Source organism: Trematomus bernacchii, unplaced genomic scaffold (genome assembly GCF_902827165.1).
Source record: "Trematomus bernacchii unplaced genomic scaffold, fTreBer1.1, whole genome shotgun sequence".
Lineage (NCBI taxonomy): Eukaryota > Metazoa > Chordata > Actinopteri > Perciformes > Nototheniidae > Trematomus > Trematomus bernacchii.
In genome coordinates, this window is record NW_022987564.1 from 20,069,534 (window position 1) to 20,089,645 (window position 20,112).

The window sequence follows — 20,112 nt, forward strand, 5'->3', positions numbered from 1 at the left end:
GTAAGGCGATTTTATTTTAAAAGACAATGAAGGCAGGTTATATTGATATATTGATTGATATATTGATTATATTCAAAGGCAAATTAATACTTAGTCCCCTGAATCTGGAATAATATACAATTCACAGCACAACCTCACAATGTCAGGAACTTTTCATCTACAGATTGCTTTGGTGTGGCTTTACTCTTCACTGATTGGTTACAGAAACTTTGACCTTATTGGCTATGGAAATCAGAAGGAGGGGCCCATTATCATATAAAAAACCGCGCGAACATTCGCGTGTATATTTACGCGTATTTTTGCGGAGGTCCGTATATTCGTGTGAATATTCACCCGTTTTTACAAAAAAACGGGCGAAATAAACGGGCATATTATGGCACTTTTGGCCTTCCATAGACTTGCGCTCTGCTTACATGACGTTACCCAGAATTCTGCGGGGCTCTGTCAGAAACATCAAGGAAGAGGAGGATGCGCGTCGGTGAGTGAAGTCTATCAAAAACAACGCACAAACATACATATATAAGTCGTGTTACGCACATTCATGGCGGTTTGTGGTGGCGTTAGATGTTAGGAAACAAACATGAAGCTATGTCGTTGTATTTTAACGTTTGTACACGGCTGTAAAAAGGTAGAGCAACAAGGTGTACGACTGTTTGAACTCGTCCAACTTGTGTTGGTGAAGTTATGTGTCACCGGCTGTAGCTAACATGGGCTCGGTAATTTGCTAAAACAGTGAAGAATTAAACAGTGACGTTTGTGTAAAGGAATGTAGAGAAGCTAGCGAAAGAAGCCTGAAAATGCTCCCAAAGCTAAAGCGAGGCGTTTTACCAGCATGAGAAGCTGATATCTGTGGAGCTGGAAACTGATCCCTGTGTCGGACAGTAACAGAGGAGAGCCTGTTGACAGTTTACGTCACCATCAGCTGTTTTTTGTTAAACGTCTCTGAGCTTTGAAGGGTTTGCTGAAGGACAACCATGTTTTTTTATGTAGGGCAAATGGTGAGATTCAGGATGGGAACAAAAGGAATCAAGTAGCCTACTGAGTTATGCAAAACAGAAAGCTCAAAACTCGTGGACTGACTAAGTAATGACTAAGTATTCAAAAGACAACAATATTCTTACTTACTGTTAAGTCTATTATGTTATGTGACTCTTTTAATTTGTAATTAAGGCCAAAGCCTGATATAACCTATTCCTCAGAAACTGAAAACAAAACTGGAACTCATGGACTTTGTAACTAAAAATGAAACCAGTCTATTATAATGTATTTGATTTAAACAGACAAACATTTGGTGTTTTTTTAAGCATGACTTTAATATTCTTCATATCCTGTATTTTTAAATGTTACTGTTTTCAGGGCAAGAAGTTGATGGAAATGTGATCAAGAGAACATAATTATACTTCTAGCTGTGTGGAAAACTCTTTGAGACGACATTTAGATAAACACATAGTGAGACAACCATGTCAGTTAAATTAACTGAACATTTTTAGAAATGATACTATTTATTTGGTGTTTAGTATTCTGATTACAGCCTAGCCTGTGCTCCAATGCTGTTTAATTTTTGCTGACGGCAGCTATTGACACAATAGAGACCTTTTGCTGCACATTATGTCTTCACATTACGTGATGGCGTTAATGTAGCTTGTAGGACTAATGTCATCCCAAATATGTAGTCCGTTGTGTATGATATGTTGTCATTTAGAGACAACATGAATGCTACAAAGAAGGACAAATTACATGTTTATTTATGATCAGACTATGTCAATTATCTATAAAAATGGCAGGCTTCTTGATGTAGAGGTTTTCAGTATTTGCAATCAATCTTACGATGGATATGCATGTTTGAGGAAGACATCCAGTCATTTCATCTTGTCCCTGTCTTTGTGTTATAATGGACATAAAATAAGAATTAAAAAAAGGAGCGTCCACGGAAAGAGCAAGAGCAATTGGTAAAGCTGACATACCAAATAAAAATAAAACACCATATTGTTTTGGATTAACATAGAAGGACAAAATATACATATCCTTGCTTCCTATGCCTTTTTCTATCGGTGTTTGTTCAGTGTTTTTTTGTTGACATGTTTTCAAGTACATTTGTAAAACTGAAAAAAGTGGAGTCCTGTAGTTGATGTTCAATCTTTTGTTTAGTTTTTTTGTCATTTATATAATTTCCAGTGTTTGAGTCTTTCACAGTCAGCTAGTCTTGCCTGACCTTGTTCCAAAGTACTATGTTCAGGCTTTATAGAACTTCAACCCCTTAATGAACAGATAACAAGACTATTATCTCCAGAGCAATGAGCTTTGCTGCAATAGATGAGGTCATGAGGAAATCTTTTCTTCACATCACATGTCTGCATTGAGAGCCACAGAGGCAGATATAAAGGAGGTTGAAGTAGTTATTCTCTTGTCTGTCCTTCTCTCGCAGCCTCAGATATGGATTACAAGATTGTGTTTGCATCCTTGGAGACGGTATGTGAAGACAACATTGCTTTTCTGTGTGGATCTGATTTGCCGTACGGCGCTGTTGCCAAGCGCCTGGTGACGTGTCTGAGACAGATTCAGGAGCACGGACAGGCCCTGCAGCCGGTGGTCGGCAGCTTCACCGCCGTCTTCCACCATTATGACTTTGACGCACAAACGCCGGGGAATGGCTACCGCACACTGGTGAAGGTACGACTGACCCCTCAGCGCTCATATTTGAGCTGTGAATCCTCTCTACTCTCTTCATGCAAAAAGTGTTGTTGTGTATTTCACTTATTTCTTCTTTGTTAGTGTTTTAAAGGCATTACATCTAACATTCATAGTCATTATTATAACAATTAGGGATCCAACTAATAATTCTTCGTTATAATAGATTTATTCTAGATACATTTCATTATTATTTGGTCTTTAAAATGTCAGAAAATAATGAAACAATTTAAATATTTAAGTTTTCAATTTATGAGAAGCTGCAACAAGTGAACTTTGATATGAGTAAGGAATAACAAATGTTTTTTTATCATTGCAGCTTTCTCCAAAATGGTCCACTTTGTGTAGATAATGTACAGTATATAATTACACAACACTAACTAATTGGATCATTTGTAGCTTAGGTGTTATACTGCGTGAACATCTTAGTAGCTTAACTTGAGTAATTCATCATTTAAAAAAACGTACGTCTTCAGAACATTTTAGTTTTTTTGATGTGATATTTAGGTTCTTCAATTCCAAGCCTTACTTTTAATCAACATGGACATTTAACTGTAGTTTATTGTGGTCCGATCCAACATACCTAGCACACAACATAGTGTTTAGTCATGCAAAAAAATCCACAGCCAATAAAAAATACCCAGCAGATGCCCAATTTGCTTCTGTTAAAGTAAGGTTCCTAACAATTATAAATAAATAATATTAAATGCATGGAATGTGATGTTGTGTTATTGTTGCAACAAACAGATATTTGAAAGGGAGGCGTTGTTTGAATACTAAAAAATACTGTGTCCCTGGCTTTGTTGTGTTGAATAAAACTGATGTCATTTCTTGGCAAAAGTACCATCAACTCCCAATCCTGTCTGTAACTCTGACTGACTCTTTTATTTATAATTTGTTAACAAGAACTGAGCTCTGAGGCACAGAGAAACCTTCACTATTTCAAGCTTTGATTACAAATACTGTTCTGGGTTTGTTGAACGAAAATATCTCCCTTATCCTTACCCTACCTACCTTCTCAGGAGAAGATATATTATTATTGTTTTCTTTCTTCCAGGTGTTGCTGTCTTGCCTTTTGCACATCATTCACAAGGGACGCTACATTGCCTCTAATTACAACAGTGCCTTCTTCAGGGCGGACCACAATGCCTCAGAGATGGAGGCGTACAGCAGCGCTCTGTGCCAGCTGCGCGCCTTGCTCCACCTCGCCCAGCGGCTCCTCAACGACAACGAGTACGGCCAGCTGTACGCGCTGCAGGACGGGGACCTGAGCGGCAGGTTCGTGCAGGAGTACAGCTCCATGCATAAAGCCTGCTTCTACGGACGCTGCCTCGGCTTTCAGGTCAGACAGCAAACACTGAATGAATCACTAAAACTAAATAAAAACATTATACTTTAAGAAAGAACATTAACTTCCTGGTTAATTAAAACCCAAACTTCCTGGTAAATTAAGTACAATTAATAAATCATTTCTGTTAAAACTACTTTGAGTGTGATAATATAAGGGTATTCCCAAATTTGAATATTTTAACATTATGGCCATCATTTTTAGTTCTTCAACCATGTATTCTGTATATTTAATTAAAAGTCAACACTAAAATATAAATTCAAAAATTCAAAACATATTCATTATTGTGATTTTCTTTAATTTAATTTACTAATTTAATTTAATGAAATATAAATAATTTATTATAACCTTGCTTTGTGTATATTTAGTCAAATTTTCCGTCCAATAGAGTAGGTTTTTTTCAACTAAACGTGATTGAAATACATTTTATTCAAGCCTCCTGATTGTTCTGATCACTCAATAGAGTGGCGAAGTCCCTCCCCTTCCGGTGGACCTCCATGGGACCTTATTTCGGAAAAATTATGTATTGAAGTCAATGGAGAGAGAAAGATTATCTTTCGATCCCGTTTGAATTGTGCCACGAATTACACATATGATGTTTGTCAATTTAAAAGATAATTTTGCAAGTCAAAAAAAAAAAAATGTGTCGTAAAACTGTGAAGTAACACATTTGTTTGTGTGAAACGCTCAATGAACTACATCTCTGGTCAACAACACACGTCACCAAGATGGCCGTCACTACTGTCTTGTCAACACAACGATTGACTATCCTCACTATCACCACAATGAAACACGTCCTGAAGAATGTCATGCAAAGCTGCCTGCCTGCCTTCCTTTGATTCTCTCTGAACTGCCTGGTCGTTTTAATGTTTAATGTCAACCATTTGTGCAGATAGCATGAAGTAGAAAAGATCGCTAGCGTTAGCGTTAGCATTTCTCCCCCGGGCTTAAATTGTGTATTATAGAATGATCACACCGGTGACAGTACTCTTCAAAGGGTTCACGAAATATGACTACTACTCTTACTGTTTAACATTTTGGGTTACTTAATGTTACTTCATGTTAAGGCTAATAAAAATGACAAGGCTGTAATGCTAACTAACGTGCTAGCTACTAGCTAGGTAGCTAACTTGATCCAGCCACTCCTGGTCCTTTCATCAGACGGGAAGCAAAAGAACGAGCAAGACCCATTGCTGGTATAATAACAACCTGGTACTAAGCACACAGGCATCTTGTTAAAGTTATCTTATCTTAGCCAGCGCCATATAGATAGATTATATCTATATGGCGTTATCTTATCTTAGCTATCTCTATTTTAGTGGAGGAAAACAATTGTGACATCACTTACGCGACTCTGGGATTTGTAGTCTTTCTAGTTGCGTATTTTTCATAGTCTTATATTTCAACAGTTTTACGACAAACTGTGACTTTTTTGACATGGAAATGATTTTTTAAGATTGACAAACATCATATGTGTAATTCATGGCACAATTCAAACGGGATCGAAAGATAAGTTTTCTCTCTCCATTGACTTCAATACATTATTTTTCCGAAATAAGGTCCCATGGACCGGAAGTAGATGGGCGTGACTTCGCCACTCTATGAGCACCTCTCACTAACAACCAGTTCAATATAAATATTAATCGTAAATATTAATATTCTAATCTGTTCTTAAGTTTAGTCTGTTTTGGCTTCATTAAAAGAAAGTATACAGTATGTCCCTTGTTTATATTATATGAAGCTAAAGCTTGTATTATTAACGGTTCAATGTTTCTTTCCACAGTTCTCACCGTCTCTCCGACCGTTCCTCCAGACCGTTGTCATTAGCATGGTTTCATATGGAGAGACATTTGGTAAACAGCAGTCTGGCTTGGGTAAGTATTCTTTTCTTTCATTACTCTCCATTATGTATTGATGAAATGTCCCGTTGTGCCTTGTTCAGATGATTTCATGCTTAAAATCCTCCCTCCTCTTCCAGGTTTGGCCGCCCTTTCCCTTCTCACATCAGGGAAGTACGTGATGGATCCAGAGCTGCGGGGCGCTGAGTTTGAACGCATCACCCAGAACCTGAACATGCAGTTTTGGAAGTCCTTCTGGAACCTCACAGAGTCCGGCCTTTTGACAGTAGGCAGGGGCAAATATTCTTCTATTGGCTCTCAAATGATATAAAATCCTCTTTAATGTTTTAACGGCATGTCTTTCTCTGTGCAGGGCTTCAGCAGAATAGCTTCCAGCCCGGTGCAGATAAACCTGACCCTGACTGTGCCTCCTGTGACTCTGCGCCTTCCCCTGGCTTCGGACCCCAGACTAACAGCCACCATTTCTCCTCCCATAGCCCACTCGGGCCCCGGGCCGGTCCACATGCGCCTCATCTCCCATGAGCTTCGAGTAGGACAGGTGAGGCGGCACAGGGGAGAGGAACGTGTTCAGGGAAACAGATAGGAATCAGACATAGCTTCATCTGCAGACAATAATAATGATTACTTAGACCAGGGGTGGGGAACCTTTTTCCTCTCAAGGGCCATTTCAATTTTTTCAACATCCTCCGAGGGCCGTACAAATTATTGACCTCTGCTTAAAAAAACTAAAATCTCAGCCCATTAATTTTGCCTTTCTTTCATGCTGTGCAAAGAAAAAGCAACCTCTTAATCCAGATATCTTACCATGACTCGCGCATGCACGCACGTGCACGGTTGTGGCATGACCACCAAGACAGAAAGATATGGACACAAGATGTGTGCAAATGTATTTAGTTTGCTATCCATGTGGACATGATTTAAGTGGGGGGGGACCTAACCTCCTCTATGGGGGGTCCGGGGGCATGCTCCCCCGGGAAGATTTTTTTTTTTTAAATGTTGAAGTTAAAAGCATTAATCTGGTGCACTTTGAGAGCAACATTAAGAGATCTATAGATACATCTCTCAACACCCATATGAAACAGAACTGTAAGCAGATTTTCTTTTTCTTTATGGATATTTTACAAATCACTCTCCTTTCAAACTGTATTCTTGTTTATTAATAACAACTTTTTTTTTACTGTTACATAGTATTTTATACCTGTTTACTTTATTCTCTTATTTTTGTATAACTATAATGATCATATAAAGATGTGCCTTTACCTCACTGGTTGTAGAAAAAGCTTCTTATATTCGTTAGCATAGCTAGCTAACCAGATGCTAATAACAACAAAGTTATTGACTGTATGATCAGTATGACAGATGAACAGATCGCCACTGGGCTTACAACTAAAGACACAGCCACGCAAAAACTGCGGCATGTGTACGGCTCCTTATGGGTACTGCCATTTTTGAAGTGCCGGAGCGGCGTTCTGGTGCTTTCCTTCAGAACTGCACCCCTGTCAGATGACACGTTTGGCTCGTGTTGTGTTCAAGGACCCTGACCTTGGCCAGGAAAAACAGGCACTCGCTTGTTTAATTCTTTTGCGGTCTAGATTTATTTAATTTTTTTAATGTGCGTGTGTTTATAAATTACCTCGAGGGCCGTATCAAATGGTCTCGCGGGCCGTATACGGCCCGGGGGCCAGAGGTTCCCCACCCCTGACTTAGACAAACACTACTTTGATAAATTCATTTCATTTCAGCATCCACTTTCATGCTATGTTTAGTTAATTTAGTTTACTTTGGTTGTTTTCAACACAAATACACACGTATATAAATGTAAATGCTTGAAATAATGTCAAATCCAAGCCTTATTTTATGCGAATTACACCTACATTATTTGTGTTGTATGTGTAAGCCCAAGCTTTTTAAAATAAATGTTAAATACACACTAGTGTTCATACATTCGTTATTACAAAAAATATATATGTCCGAAAAATGTGTCTTTTCTAAGACGGGAAAAGAAAAAGTATTTTATTTCTGATACAAAAACAAAAAGAAATATTCTGAAGGTTTAAAGATTTATATTTTGACGTCAAACATATGGGAAAATGTGTTATTGATTTGTGTCCTTTATTGATAATGACATGATGACCTATCCTCTAACTTACAGGAGAGTGAAGAGCTGCTTAGTTATTCTCGAGACGATCCTCCCCCCATCACAGCCTCTCAGCTCCCCTGGGTGCAGAAGCAGCCCCGCTCCCCCTGGCTGCTCATCCACTTCCACGGGGGGGGCTTTGTGGCCCAGACTTCCAGATCCCATGAGGTAATGCACATGCTGGGGTTAATCTTAGCTTATCTCATGGGATTTATCTTTGTCAAATGTTCAAAATATTCAGGAATACATTAAAAAATAATCCCCTTATCAATAACAAATTGATATGATGAATCAAAATGTTATCAAAATGTCAATATGGACTAGTGCAATATGCAGTTTTATGAAGCTGGACAAGTCATGGCCAACTTGTATTTGGTAGAAATCATCTTAAGAAATCCGTCCATGATCATTTTCATTTACAACATTTACGTTGTTGTTTTTTTTTATTCTCTGTCAAAGTCTTTGAGTTTCTAGAAAAGCGCTATACAAGTATCATGTATTATTATTATTATTATTATTATTATTATTATTATTATTATTATTTCATATTTAAATGACAATGTGAATAATGTTTAAAAAATGGTCATTCCCTCTAATATCGCGATGAGTTAAAGTAATTGCAATTGGTTACTTTCTTCCAAATCGTGCAGCCCTACTATAATGTACAGAATATCAAAGGCCCCCCTTTCCCACCATCTGTTCTCTTACTCGTCCTTGATATACATCCTACCACTCGTACCCTCTCAGCAAGCTAAAACTGTTTACTGAATACAAATAATAATAATAACGATGGCAACTATAGAGGAAATTACGCAAAAGTGCACAAAAAACAAAACACACAAGACTCAAATACGTTTTACATAAGGCTAGTACTACCACGATGTATAATACTTGTAATCCCCTCCTAATAAAAGTAATTTAAAGCACATTAAGCCGATCTTTCAATCCACAAATTGATGTTTTAACCCAATATTTGTTAATAAGCATGTTTGCATTACATCATACCTCATTATTCTGCTCTCTTGAATCAGAATTATCTCCGGATTTGGTCGAAGGAGCTCAATGTTCCCATTCTCTCCGTGGACTACTCTCTGTCACCTGAAGCGCCTTTCCCCAGAGCTCTGGAGGAATGTTTCTACGCCTACTGCTGGGCTCTGAACAACTGCCATCTGCTGGGTACGTGCACAGCCTCACACTGAGACCATACACTAAACCCGTAGGGAGAATAATGTATTTGGTTTAAACAGATTCATATGTACAAAGAACGTAAATTGATTGTCACTTATAAGGAAGGGAATTATTTTTAGTCTCGAGATTTCAGGGTGTGTTTGTATTTTTTGCCATCAATTGTAAGAGGTTTAAGCATATATGTGATCATACAGTATGTATTGTTCAAAGAGGGCAAAAGAGAAGTTGTTCACCCCTTACAAATGTTCACTTTCCATATGCACAGATTGTACCAATTTTGTATGAGGTGATAGTGGTTGGAGGAGGGGCGCATTATGTACTCAAAGCAGCATGTGAACTGTTATTTGTACACTATCAGTATATGGAACATGGAAAGGGTCATCTGGGCCCAGTCCCATGCAGAAAAGGTGGAACAAATAGAGACCTAAAAACTAAACTGATAATGATAGGATTAAGGATTAATGGTATTTTGTCTGTTTCAAAGGAATTTGTATTGTATATTAATTTGCTGATTTTGTTTTCATTTATTGTTTCATCTTTAAAATATAACAAATGACATCACCAAGTGACTTTTTGTCCAACCAACTGTCTTAAATAAAAAATAATTGAATTTACACTGATAATACATATTGAAACGCAGGGATTCCTAAATATTAACTTATTGTTTCGCGTGAAATGGTTGTGTAAAACGATTTAGATCACGGCTGCTCGATAGGAATGTGACAGTGCAGTTGAAAATTGCACTTGCATACATTGTGGTAAAGAAAAAACAAGATTTAAGTCTACTCCGTTGTGCTTGAATAAAAACATATTGATCAAAAAACTGATCAAAAAAGACATATTTTCAAATAATTAACATTTTAAAAGAATTTCACATTTTCAACTTAGTCAAAATAGCCCCTAGTGTAATATTGCATCTGAACCAGGCATTGCAACAACAATAAAAAAAAAACATATATATTCAGCTACCATCATTTGGATCAAAATGGCTACCACACAACGTGTCTTATATATATGGCTGAAAGGCTCATCATTATTTGGGTTGTAACAGTTCTGTGTGTGCCTCAGGCTCCACAGCAGAGCGTGTTTGCCTGGCGGGGGACAGCGCTGGAGGGAACCTCTGCATCACCGTGTCCATGAAGGCCATATCCAGCGGCATCCGAGTCCCCGACGGCATCATGGCTGCCTACCCCGCCACCCTGCTCACCACTGACGCCTCGCCCTCCCGCCTGCTCACGCTCATCGACCCGCTGTTGCCTCTGGGTGTTCTCACAAAGTGCATCAATGCCTATGCAGGTATGTGGGTGTGTGTGCTGCTTCACACTTCATTTAAAGTGGACCTATCATGCTATATTTGAATAATATAGTGTAGGACCATACCTATATAAGGCATATTTATACTTTTTTTTTTCAAAATACCAAACAGATCATGCATTTTAGCCATGCCTCATTTCGCTCAATTTGAAAAATGTTAGCTCTGTTTATGCAAGGGTTGATTCAGTGAGAACAGCACCATCTACAGGCCTGGCATATGTACTACAGCGTCTCCAGCGCTTTCGAACGGCAATGGCCGTGGCTGCAGGGCTCGAGCTTAAGGACCTCCCGTCGCCCCGGGGCCGAAAAAAATCGGGTCGGGGAGGATACAAATTAATTTTGGGACGAATTTGGGACGAGAGTTAAAATAAAAATACCCTGCTAACTCTACTACGCACGGCGATGAAAATGAAACTGACTGCACGTTTTGTGTAGCACACAGTTATTAAACCTCCTTGTCAACATAAAGACATACAAAGCATTTAGCAACCCGCGAAATACACACACACACAGTACGTATAGCTACAGTTGTCAGCCAGCCGTACAGCTGTGATGTAACTACCATTTTTTTACCCCGGAGCGGTGCGGAGAAACGAAACTTAACTTATGAAGCAGCTTTTGACGGCGCGCTATGCATGGGGCACCCGAGAGGGGGTTTCCAGACATGTCATTGCAGCTGAGATGAGAAATCTCCATCGCATGTAGTCCTTAGCAATATGCTGCGCCTCTCCCCATGTAGGGATGGGTACCGAGCCCCGGTATTAAACGGGCCCCGGGCCGGAATTATTAAAGACAGTGGTAGAGACATTTAAAACATATATGTCATATGTATTATTGCTACATGAACATTATATTGCAGTTTTAGTTTCGCCAACTCCGTTTCTAATATGCAATAAGACTACAAAATGCGTCTATGATGTATTTTCGATCTTATTTTCGATCTTTCCAATCCAGACGAGAGAGCTCTCTCCTGTGTGCGAGGGGGCGGGGCAGTTTGTAAAGGTCTCCTGACTGTGTTACAGACTGTCATCCTGGTTAGTGGTTACTCTGGGTTCTGTCTTCAGGACAGAGTGTTGGATTTTGTTGTTAATCGGATGGGACTTGATTGGATTCAATATTAGAGCAACTTTCTCGCTTGTGTGTTTTTTTTAAATATATTTGGCCTTTGTTTATGTGTTTGACTGATTGACTCAAATAAAAAGGTTGATGAATTATCATCTAATGATTTGTATGATGTTTTATTTATGTTAAAGGTCACTTTGAATGATTTTAACTAATGATAATGTAGAAAAACAAATATTTTAAATTCGGGACGGTCCACATTAATTTCGGGACGGCTTAGATTGTATTTCGGGACGGTTCCGGGAGGATGGTGAAAAAAGTTAGTCGAGAGCCCTGCGTGGCTGTCTCCTCCTGATTGGTGGAGTTGGCCCAATAGCCGTAGCGCCACTGTCCTGACGTCAGGACAGTGTTCAAATCTGGATCAGTCTGTATCAGATCCGTTGCAGCCCCTTTTTTAGAGATTTGGGTATGGAGGAAAATAGAGAGGGTTGTGTTTTCTGACACTTGGTGAGTTCCCTGGAACACCGGGGACACGTATTCATGTATAAAAGACGTACAAAAGTGCATTTTGCATGATAGGTCCCCTTTAACACAAGAGCACTTTCCGGTGCCACTGGAACAGAAAATAAAACCTCAGAGGGATTTATGCTTAAACCGGATAATGTGGGTGGAAAACAGGATGATAATAATTAACAACCTGCTTACCCGTACTGTCAAAGCCATGATCACTCCTACTCTAAATATATACTGTGTATTAACCCGTGGTCTGTTTGTCAGCCTTATATTATACGTAGTATTGCTGGAAACCTCTGATATGTCTGTCACTGAGTAAATGTCAGCCTTTGCAGACCATTTACATGCACACACATCTATATAACACACTACAGGAAAGGGAAAACCCAGAAAGCATAGCAGGACCTTTTTTATTTTCATAAAACAATGGTATTTATCATTTATGCAATGTTCTTCATTCTTACTTACAAGTCTTCTTGTAAGCAACTTATGCATATGTGACCCGCTCTATCGAAATCAGTCGGAAGTCGCAACGGCTCATTTCAAAATAAACGTGGATTTGTGTAAAAAACTATTTTTTCGGGGTTCGGGTGTTTTGTTTGATTTTAAATAAACAAAGTCTTGGCTTTCAGAATATGAAACTTTTATTTCCAAAATCACACGATAAATACATTTTTGAAGCTTGTAAAGGGAAGATGACCGCTCTCACTCGCACCCTGCTGTTCCGCAGCGCTGTTTCCCCTCCCTCCGGCGTATAGTAATCATAGATAACACGGCAGGGTCCGTGACAGTTTGTTTTCATCTGATTTCAAATAAACAAAGTCTTGGCTTTCAGAATATTAAACTTGTTTTGGCAAATTCAGATGATAAATACAACTTTATTAACGGCATAATTACAAGCGGAGAACGGAGTAACTTGACGTCACAGCAGGCATAACAACAGCCGGTGTTTCTCGTGAGTGTTTTCCCCGGGAAACAAACACAATACACACAAACGCAAAATTACACAAACACACACACACACACATACATACACACACACTCTCGCGAGCTTCCCCCAGACCAGTAATCCAAACGAAAATATTTTCCCTCCGTAGTATTTTGATCATTTGCTAATAATCAATCGGATCGATGGATTCCAGAGTAGAGGAAACTTTGAAGGTCTTTTTCTCAAAATGATGACTCGGTGACAGTCATTGTATAATGTGACATATTTTGCTTAATATTTGGAGTACAAAAACAATCCTGATATCATTAGAAAGCTAGGAATCTCCTCTTTCCAACAGTGTATACAACTCAAAATGTGTGTTCGGGTCAATGCGACTGATTTCGACCCAATCCAAAACATACGCGCTCTCGCTAAACTGTACTACGACGCTGGTTATCAAGTGGATCGCTCAAGCCAGCCGTGTCCTATCTAGTTAGGTGCGCGTTCACATGAAAGGGGTGGTATTTGGAGCATTCGACCAATCTCAAACACGGACAAGCGTACTGACAGCGCAGCGTCATACTTCCTGAATGAAAAGTGAACTTTAATATTAGTCAAATATGAAGAAGTTAAACTTTAAACATCCATGACTTAAACACTTTATCCAGGATAAAAGCCACATAGCTGCACCTGCAAGGTGAATACAGCTGGTAAAAGAAAAAGTGTTTGAATGCGTACATTAACAGGTTTATGATATCACTGCTGTGTCCAAGACACGAGTGGATCTGACTTTAATTACATTTGACTCGAGTGTTTCGTCAACTTAATGTGTTGCTTAAAATAATACTTCTGCATACAGTATGTGACACTGTGAGTGTTGCACGGCCAGATACGGCTCAAGAAGCTGACTCAGATAAGGAAATATATGATACATTATGATGTGATATGATATGAATGATAATGGGACTCATCGACGTCTGCACTCACAGTGCCGCGGACTGTACTTAATGTTACTCTGATCCGGTTACTTATGTTGTGGCAGATATTTAAGTAAGCTTTCTTAACGCTAATGTTATAATAGTCAGATTGCTCTGAAGATGGGAGGGGATATTCTATTAATGTTCACGTTCATACAGTCAGTTGATTTTTGCCGGCCGTCTTTCCTGCAACGGCAGTTTTTCTGTATTTCCTTTATCCTGTAATATGACTTGATAGCTTTAAACTCCGCACACTGAGCTCTGATTGGTCAGCAGGCGGTGCTTTCACTGAGTTGATCTCTTAGCCTGCAACCTAACCTGCTCCGGAGCAGGGGGGTATACTACGAATCTAGTTCAACATATCCTGGATATGTTTTGAGTTATCCGGCTGACTAAATCCAAAAAAAAAAAACGCTCTCGCTAAACGGTCCTACGACGCTGGCTATCAACTCGATTGCTAAAGCCAGCCGTGTCCTATCTAGTTAGGTGCGCGTTCACATGAAAGGGGTTGTATTTGGAGTGTTCGACCAATCACAAACATGGACAAGCCGTGTACTGACAGCGCAGCGCGTCATATATTTCCTGAATGAAAAGTCAACTAATATTAGACAAATATGAAGACGTTAAACTTTAAACATCCATGACTTAAACACTTTATCCAGGATAAAAGCCACATAGTTGCAGCTGCAAGGTGAATACAGCTGGTAAAAGAAAAAGTGTTTGAATACGTTCATTAACAGTTTTATGATATCACTGCTGCCCCGTCTAAGACACGAGTGGATCTGACTTTAATTACATTTGACTCGAGTGTTTCGTCAACTTAATGTGTTGCTTAAAATAACACTTCTGCATACAGTATGTGACACTGTGAGTGTTGCACGGCCAGATACGGCTCAAGAAGCTGACTCAGATAAGGAAATATATGATACATTATGATGTGATATCATGTGATATGAATGATAATGGGGTACGTCTGCACTCGCAGTGCGCGGCACTGCGAATGCAGACGTACCCCATTTAGGCTACGTAATGTTACTTTGATCCGGTTACTTATGTTGTGGCAGATATTTAAGTAAGCTTTCTTAACGCTAATGTTATAATAGCCAGATTGCTCTGAAGATGGGAGGTGATATTCTATTAATTTTCACGTTCACACAGTCGGTGATTTTGGCCGGTCGTCTTTCCTGCAACGGCAGTTTAAACTGTATTTCCTTTCTCCTCCTGTCATATGAATTGATCGCTTTAAACTCCGCACACTGAGCTCTGATTGGTCAGCAGGCAGTGCTTTTATCCTGGAACCTATCCTGCTCCGGAGGATAGCCGTTCAGAATAAGTTATCTAGCCCGCTAAAAAGTGAACCAGCTTCGTAGGACCGCAAACCCCTGAAGTTAGCTTGCTAAACGAAAATCTTGATTCGTAGTATAGCCCCCAGGTTAGCCGCTCAGCATAAGTTACCATGGAGATCTAGCCCGCTAAGAAGTGAACCAGCTTCGTAGGACCGCAAACCCCTGAAGTTAGCTTGCTAAACGAAAATCTTGATTCGTAGTATAGCCCCCAGGTTAGCCGCTCAGCATAAGTTACCATGGAGATCTAGCCCGCTAAAAAGAGAACCAGCGTCGTAGGACCGGAAAGCCAGAGTTTTCCCTGAAGTTAGCCCGCTAAGCGAAAATCCAGCTTCGTAGTACAGGCCTCTGGTCACATATGTGCTGGAGTCACTGATCTGACTGTGGTCTTTTTTTAGGAGTCATAAATCCGCACCAGTGGCAGGGCCTATATATGCATATGATATGGAAAATGCCATGTGTTGGCTGCTTTGAGCCATGTTACATGACGCTGAAACGATGAGACACTCAATGTGTGGCATTTCCCTGATTTTGATAAAGCTTGTTATGTGCTGTTTTGAGAGGAAAGTGGTGTTATGTAAGCAGCGGAAAATCCAATCAGTGCTTTGTTTCCCAAAGCAAGTCAACAGGATTATGGTTTTACATCTGCATGAAAGCTTTGTGGTTAGACTGATTCTTTATTTGGTGTGAACAGTCTGTGTAATCCAGCATTGTCTAATGATGTGACCCACACATAGAAACAATTAGCTGATTTAAGTAACTTCTTATCCCGTCTATCAAATGTTCTAAAAATGTTATCGCCTGTATAAGATAGGATATTATTTTCAATTATATTCAAGGATAAAATAGATGATCTGTAGCCAAAAAGCCTCCGTATGAGTACAGCAGGCTGAGTAATGACAGCATGTTGTTGCCATGTAAACAATGTGTTTACTGTAAAGGAGAACAAACAAATATAATCAGGATGTATTGCAGAGCCCTCTTAAACACACTGAATGTGTACAGTACAGTAGTTTTCATCTCTTTTTCATATTGTTTTCTCTTTAGTTTTGTTCATTTGCCACCGAAATGTAACCATGTTTATTCATGCAAGTAGTAAAGGACGCTTTGACTACAAAAAAACAACTCCTAAAATACAGCTAAGTTTATCTGCGTTTGACATAGAGCTTCAAAAATGTATCTGATAATTGATTATTTGCTCGAAAACTGTTTCGTAGTTGCAAAAAATAGCTGAAAAGGCTGTTTTCATTGCTGTTATTTTCATATTCAATAAATACCTTAAATAAAGTCAAGTAAAGATATCACCTGGTTTTGATATGGGAGTGAATCTTTCAACTTTTTTCTAACATATGTAAAATAATTGACAGATGAATCGGTAATGAAAATATGTAGTGAGTTGCAGCTCTAGTCTGACACATCTACATAGTGAACAGAGAAACTTTAGACATAAATGATCCGTGGTCGCATCCTTAAAGGCACATTCATGTTGCCTTTTTCTTTCCCTCACGTCTCTGTTTTCTGTCTAACACATGACGTCATCCTCTCCCTCCCAGGCACAGACAGTCAGACGGTGCAGCCTGCAGTGGAGAGCAGCAGTCTGAGCGCTCTGGGCAGAGACACCGTCGTGCTGCTGGGTGATCTCACTCAGGGGGCCTCCAACTGGATCCAGTCCTTCATGGACCCCACGCGGACCACCGGCGGAGCACGCTCACTGTCGTCCTCTCAGAGAAGCTATCAGAGCGATGAAACTGGCAGGACACCCTCTCTCACCTCCACACCTCATTGTGGAAGTGACTCGGATTACCCAGAGGGCTTTAAGCCCCTGCGCTCGGAGTGCCTGGCCTTTGTGAACCCAACTTCCTGCCCCATCATCAGGAACCCGTTTGTGTCGCCGCTGTTGTCTCCCGACGAGCTGCTGAGAGGCCTGCCGCCTGTGCACATCGTGGTAAGAGAGGGGGGAGGAGCGGAGGGAGGCTGAGGGTGAGAGAGAGGTTGTTGCTGCTTTCAAATGGGGTGGGTGGTGTTCACTGTGTTCACAAGAAGAACCCATTGAAACGCCTCCCATGTGGTATTCACAAACACAAGCTCAGAGTTCCCCAAGTCAATCAATATCAGAATCACAATACTTTCTTTATCATATTTTATTAGAATTACATGCTTTTTCATAATACAATTAACAATACAAAGACAACATTTAATTAAAATAGGTAATACAAAAATATGTATACAAACCAAAGTAAAAATGGGCAGTAGGAAGATCAAATCAAAGAGAAATGTATTTGCTGATGTGGTCAGAAATGTCAGGAGCCATGGAAATGTGCTGCATAATAACTTGTTTATTGTAATACAAATATTTGGTATTTTATTGTAGAGTTTTTCCTGAATTGAATCAATATACTTTTATTTATTATATTTATTTTCTGTTAAATTTGGAAAATAGGTTTTGTAACAGTTGCTTTATTTTTCAATACAAATAAATACAAAGACAAATTAAAAGAACATAGAATAAAAAGATGCATACAAACATAAGAAGTTAGAGTAAAATTGTGCGATTATAAAATAAAATAGTTCACGGAAGTTCATTTTTATTGTTTAAAATAATATAATAATAATATGTGTGACTTGAGCAGAGGCACATACAAATTCTAGATGAAGTTATAGGGGCAATCTGTACGATTTTTTAATAAAAACCTTTAAGCCGATTATAATTCAAGAAGTGTTGAATTACAGAAAACTACACTTCTTGACCTCCACGTGACCTTGTTTTTTAGAACTTGTACAATCACAGGCCAATTCAGAGAGAGAGCTTTCCTATTTCCTTTCCTATATAGCTGTTCTACCAATGCATATGCAATATTCAATGAGATATCCAGCAGGAAAGGTTACTACTCCAGCATTGTAGCACTGCCTTTTCCAGAAAACTGCAAAATCACCAAATAAATCTAAATGTATTCTTACACAAAAATAGAGTCTGCAGTATTGTAAAATACATAAACTTGTTTTAATTCTATTATAGAGCTAGACCAATAAATCTTCCAGGCTGATATTACTTTATTGCAGATATATCAGTACAAATGGCTATAGAACTAGGTTTGAGGTTTTTTGTATTGCTTGTTTCCTGATTGGTCCATGTGTCCTCGCAGGCCTCAGCTCTGGATGCCTTGCTGGATGACTCTGTGATGTTTGCCAAGAAGCTGCGAGACATGGGCCAGCCTGTGAGCCTGACGGTGGTGGAGGACCTGCCTCACGGCTTCCTCAGCCTGTCGCAGCTCTCCAAGGAGACGGAGGGCGCTGCGGAGATGTGCGTGGAGCAAATGAGGGCCATTTTTCAGCAGGAAGACCAGAAGCCTGCACTCCGCAAACGGCCAAAGCTGGAAGAGACCTATCAGAGTAGCAGTCCATCATCGGGCTGATTTATCAGCCATGAGTGGGACTTTGTAGTTCTTGGATGAAAAAGAGATCTGACATGAGTTGGTGGGAGACAAGCAATACATTTTAGAAAAAGGAGAGAATTATGAAGAAATAAGTAGAGGAAGCTTAGGCACGCTGCACTTGAAACGATCAAGAAGAAACAGCTACTAAATGATGACAAATGGTGAAATAATGGAGTATTTTTCTAAAAAGATTTAGATTTAGATCAAACGCACATTGAGGATATATCAGACTCCACTAAAACCAGCCTTTTGATTCATTTCTTCTTGTAAAAAAAGGCTATTGTGCCTTTATTTTAAAGAGCTGCTCCAAGTATACGAGCTTCGCCTACATTACGGCACAAACAAGTTGACTTGCACAGGGAAAACATTCCACATGCACTGTATTATTATTATGAATAGTATAATATAAGGATGAAATAGATAATCTGGTTATTGCCAGTGTTAGTAGTAGTCACGTGTTTACAACATATTAAAAGGAGGCCTTCACCCTGTGGATCTGGGTTATGAATGTAACTTGTTGTACTGTAAATTCATTATTATATTTGTTGATATAAATATTTAACCCTGAATTAAATCAAAACAGTAAAAAATGATTGCTTGTGCTTATTCAGGTTCAGGTTATTTATTTGTACCTGAAGGTAGATTTGGTACCGCATGCTCCATCACATTCCAAAACCACTAGTAAAAACATGAAACAATCAACTCACACTTCGATTGGGTAGCAGGACATCTCTTAAGTGGTTGACCAATCACAACAGAGCCGGCCAGCTAACCAATCAGAGCAGACTGGGCTCTGGTTTCAGACAGGTACTGCAGCACAGGCAGTATGAGAAAGAGCTTTCTGAACATTAAAGCATGGAGACATGTCACATGGAGACAATAACAGTCATCTACATACTTTAAAATGTTCCTATTGTCCCGACTGCTCTGACACACAGAGTATAAATACAAATGGTAAAAGGACACATGCCCAGTGGAGGAGCCAAGGATCTCATTCACCTTCACTCTTTGTGGGCTAAAAAAATCATGAATCAAGAATCCAGCCCATAAATAGTTTCCATTTAGGCTTTTCGAAATATTTCCGCTTAGCAGCAAATGTGTTATGTCCTCTGTTCACAACCTTTTCTGGCAGTCACCGGATGAACCTCCTGACCCTTTTAGATTAGAGTAAATCAGAAATCTTAATTGAGTCCACTATGCCATAAATTGCGCTTACTCTTAACATTCATTATGAAGAATCTTTGTAAAAACAAATCCATGTTAAATGGAATGTCCTGGTTATTACTACTGTACACATGCCTTCAATTACTGACAGAATAAC

The 20,112-nt window shown here is 39.4% G+C and overlaps 1 protein-coding gene across 1 annotated transcript; it reads left to right on the forward strand.

Annotated features, from left to right (window-relative positions):
- The first annotated feature begins 439 nt into the window (after window positions 1–439).
- Window positions 440–19,384, forward strand: lipea (lipase, hormone-sensitive a). Its single transcript, XM_034124900.1, has 11 exons — window positions 440–478; window positions 2,426–2,670; window positions 3,746–4,030; window positions 5,820–5,910; window positions 6,015–6,160; window positions 6,248–6,433; window positions 8,048–8,200; window positions 9,064–9,208; window positions 10,289–10,516; window positions 16,911–17,302; window positions 18,501–19,384. The coding sequence occupies exons 1-11, from the start codon at window positions 469–471 to the stop codon at window positions 18,768–18,770; spliced, it is 2,151 nt and encodes a 716-aa protein (XP_033980791.1). The 5' UTR covers window positions 440–468; the 3' UTR covers window positions 18,771–19,384.
- The last annotated feature ends 728 nt before the right edge of the window (window positions 19,385–20,112 follow it).

Bases quoted from the DNA above. Each gene is read 5' to 3' on its own strand.
- lipea (XM_034124900.1), top strand. The intron at 2,671-3,745 runs GTACGACTGACC...TCTTTCTTCCAG, and splicing joins GCTACCGCACACTGGTGAAG to GTGTTGCTGTCTTGCCTTTT. The intron at 8,201-9,063 runs GTAATGCACATG...CTCTTGAATCAG, and splicing joins AGACTTCCAGATCCCATGAG to AATTATCTCCGGATTTGGTC.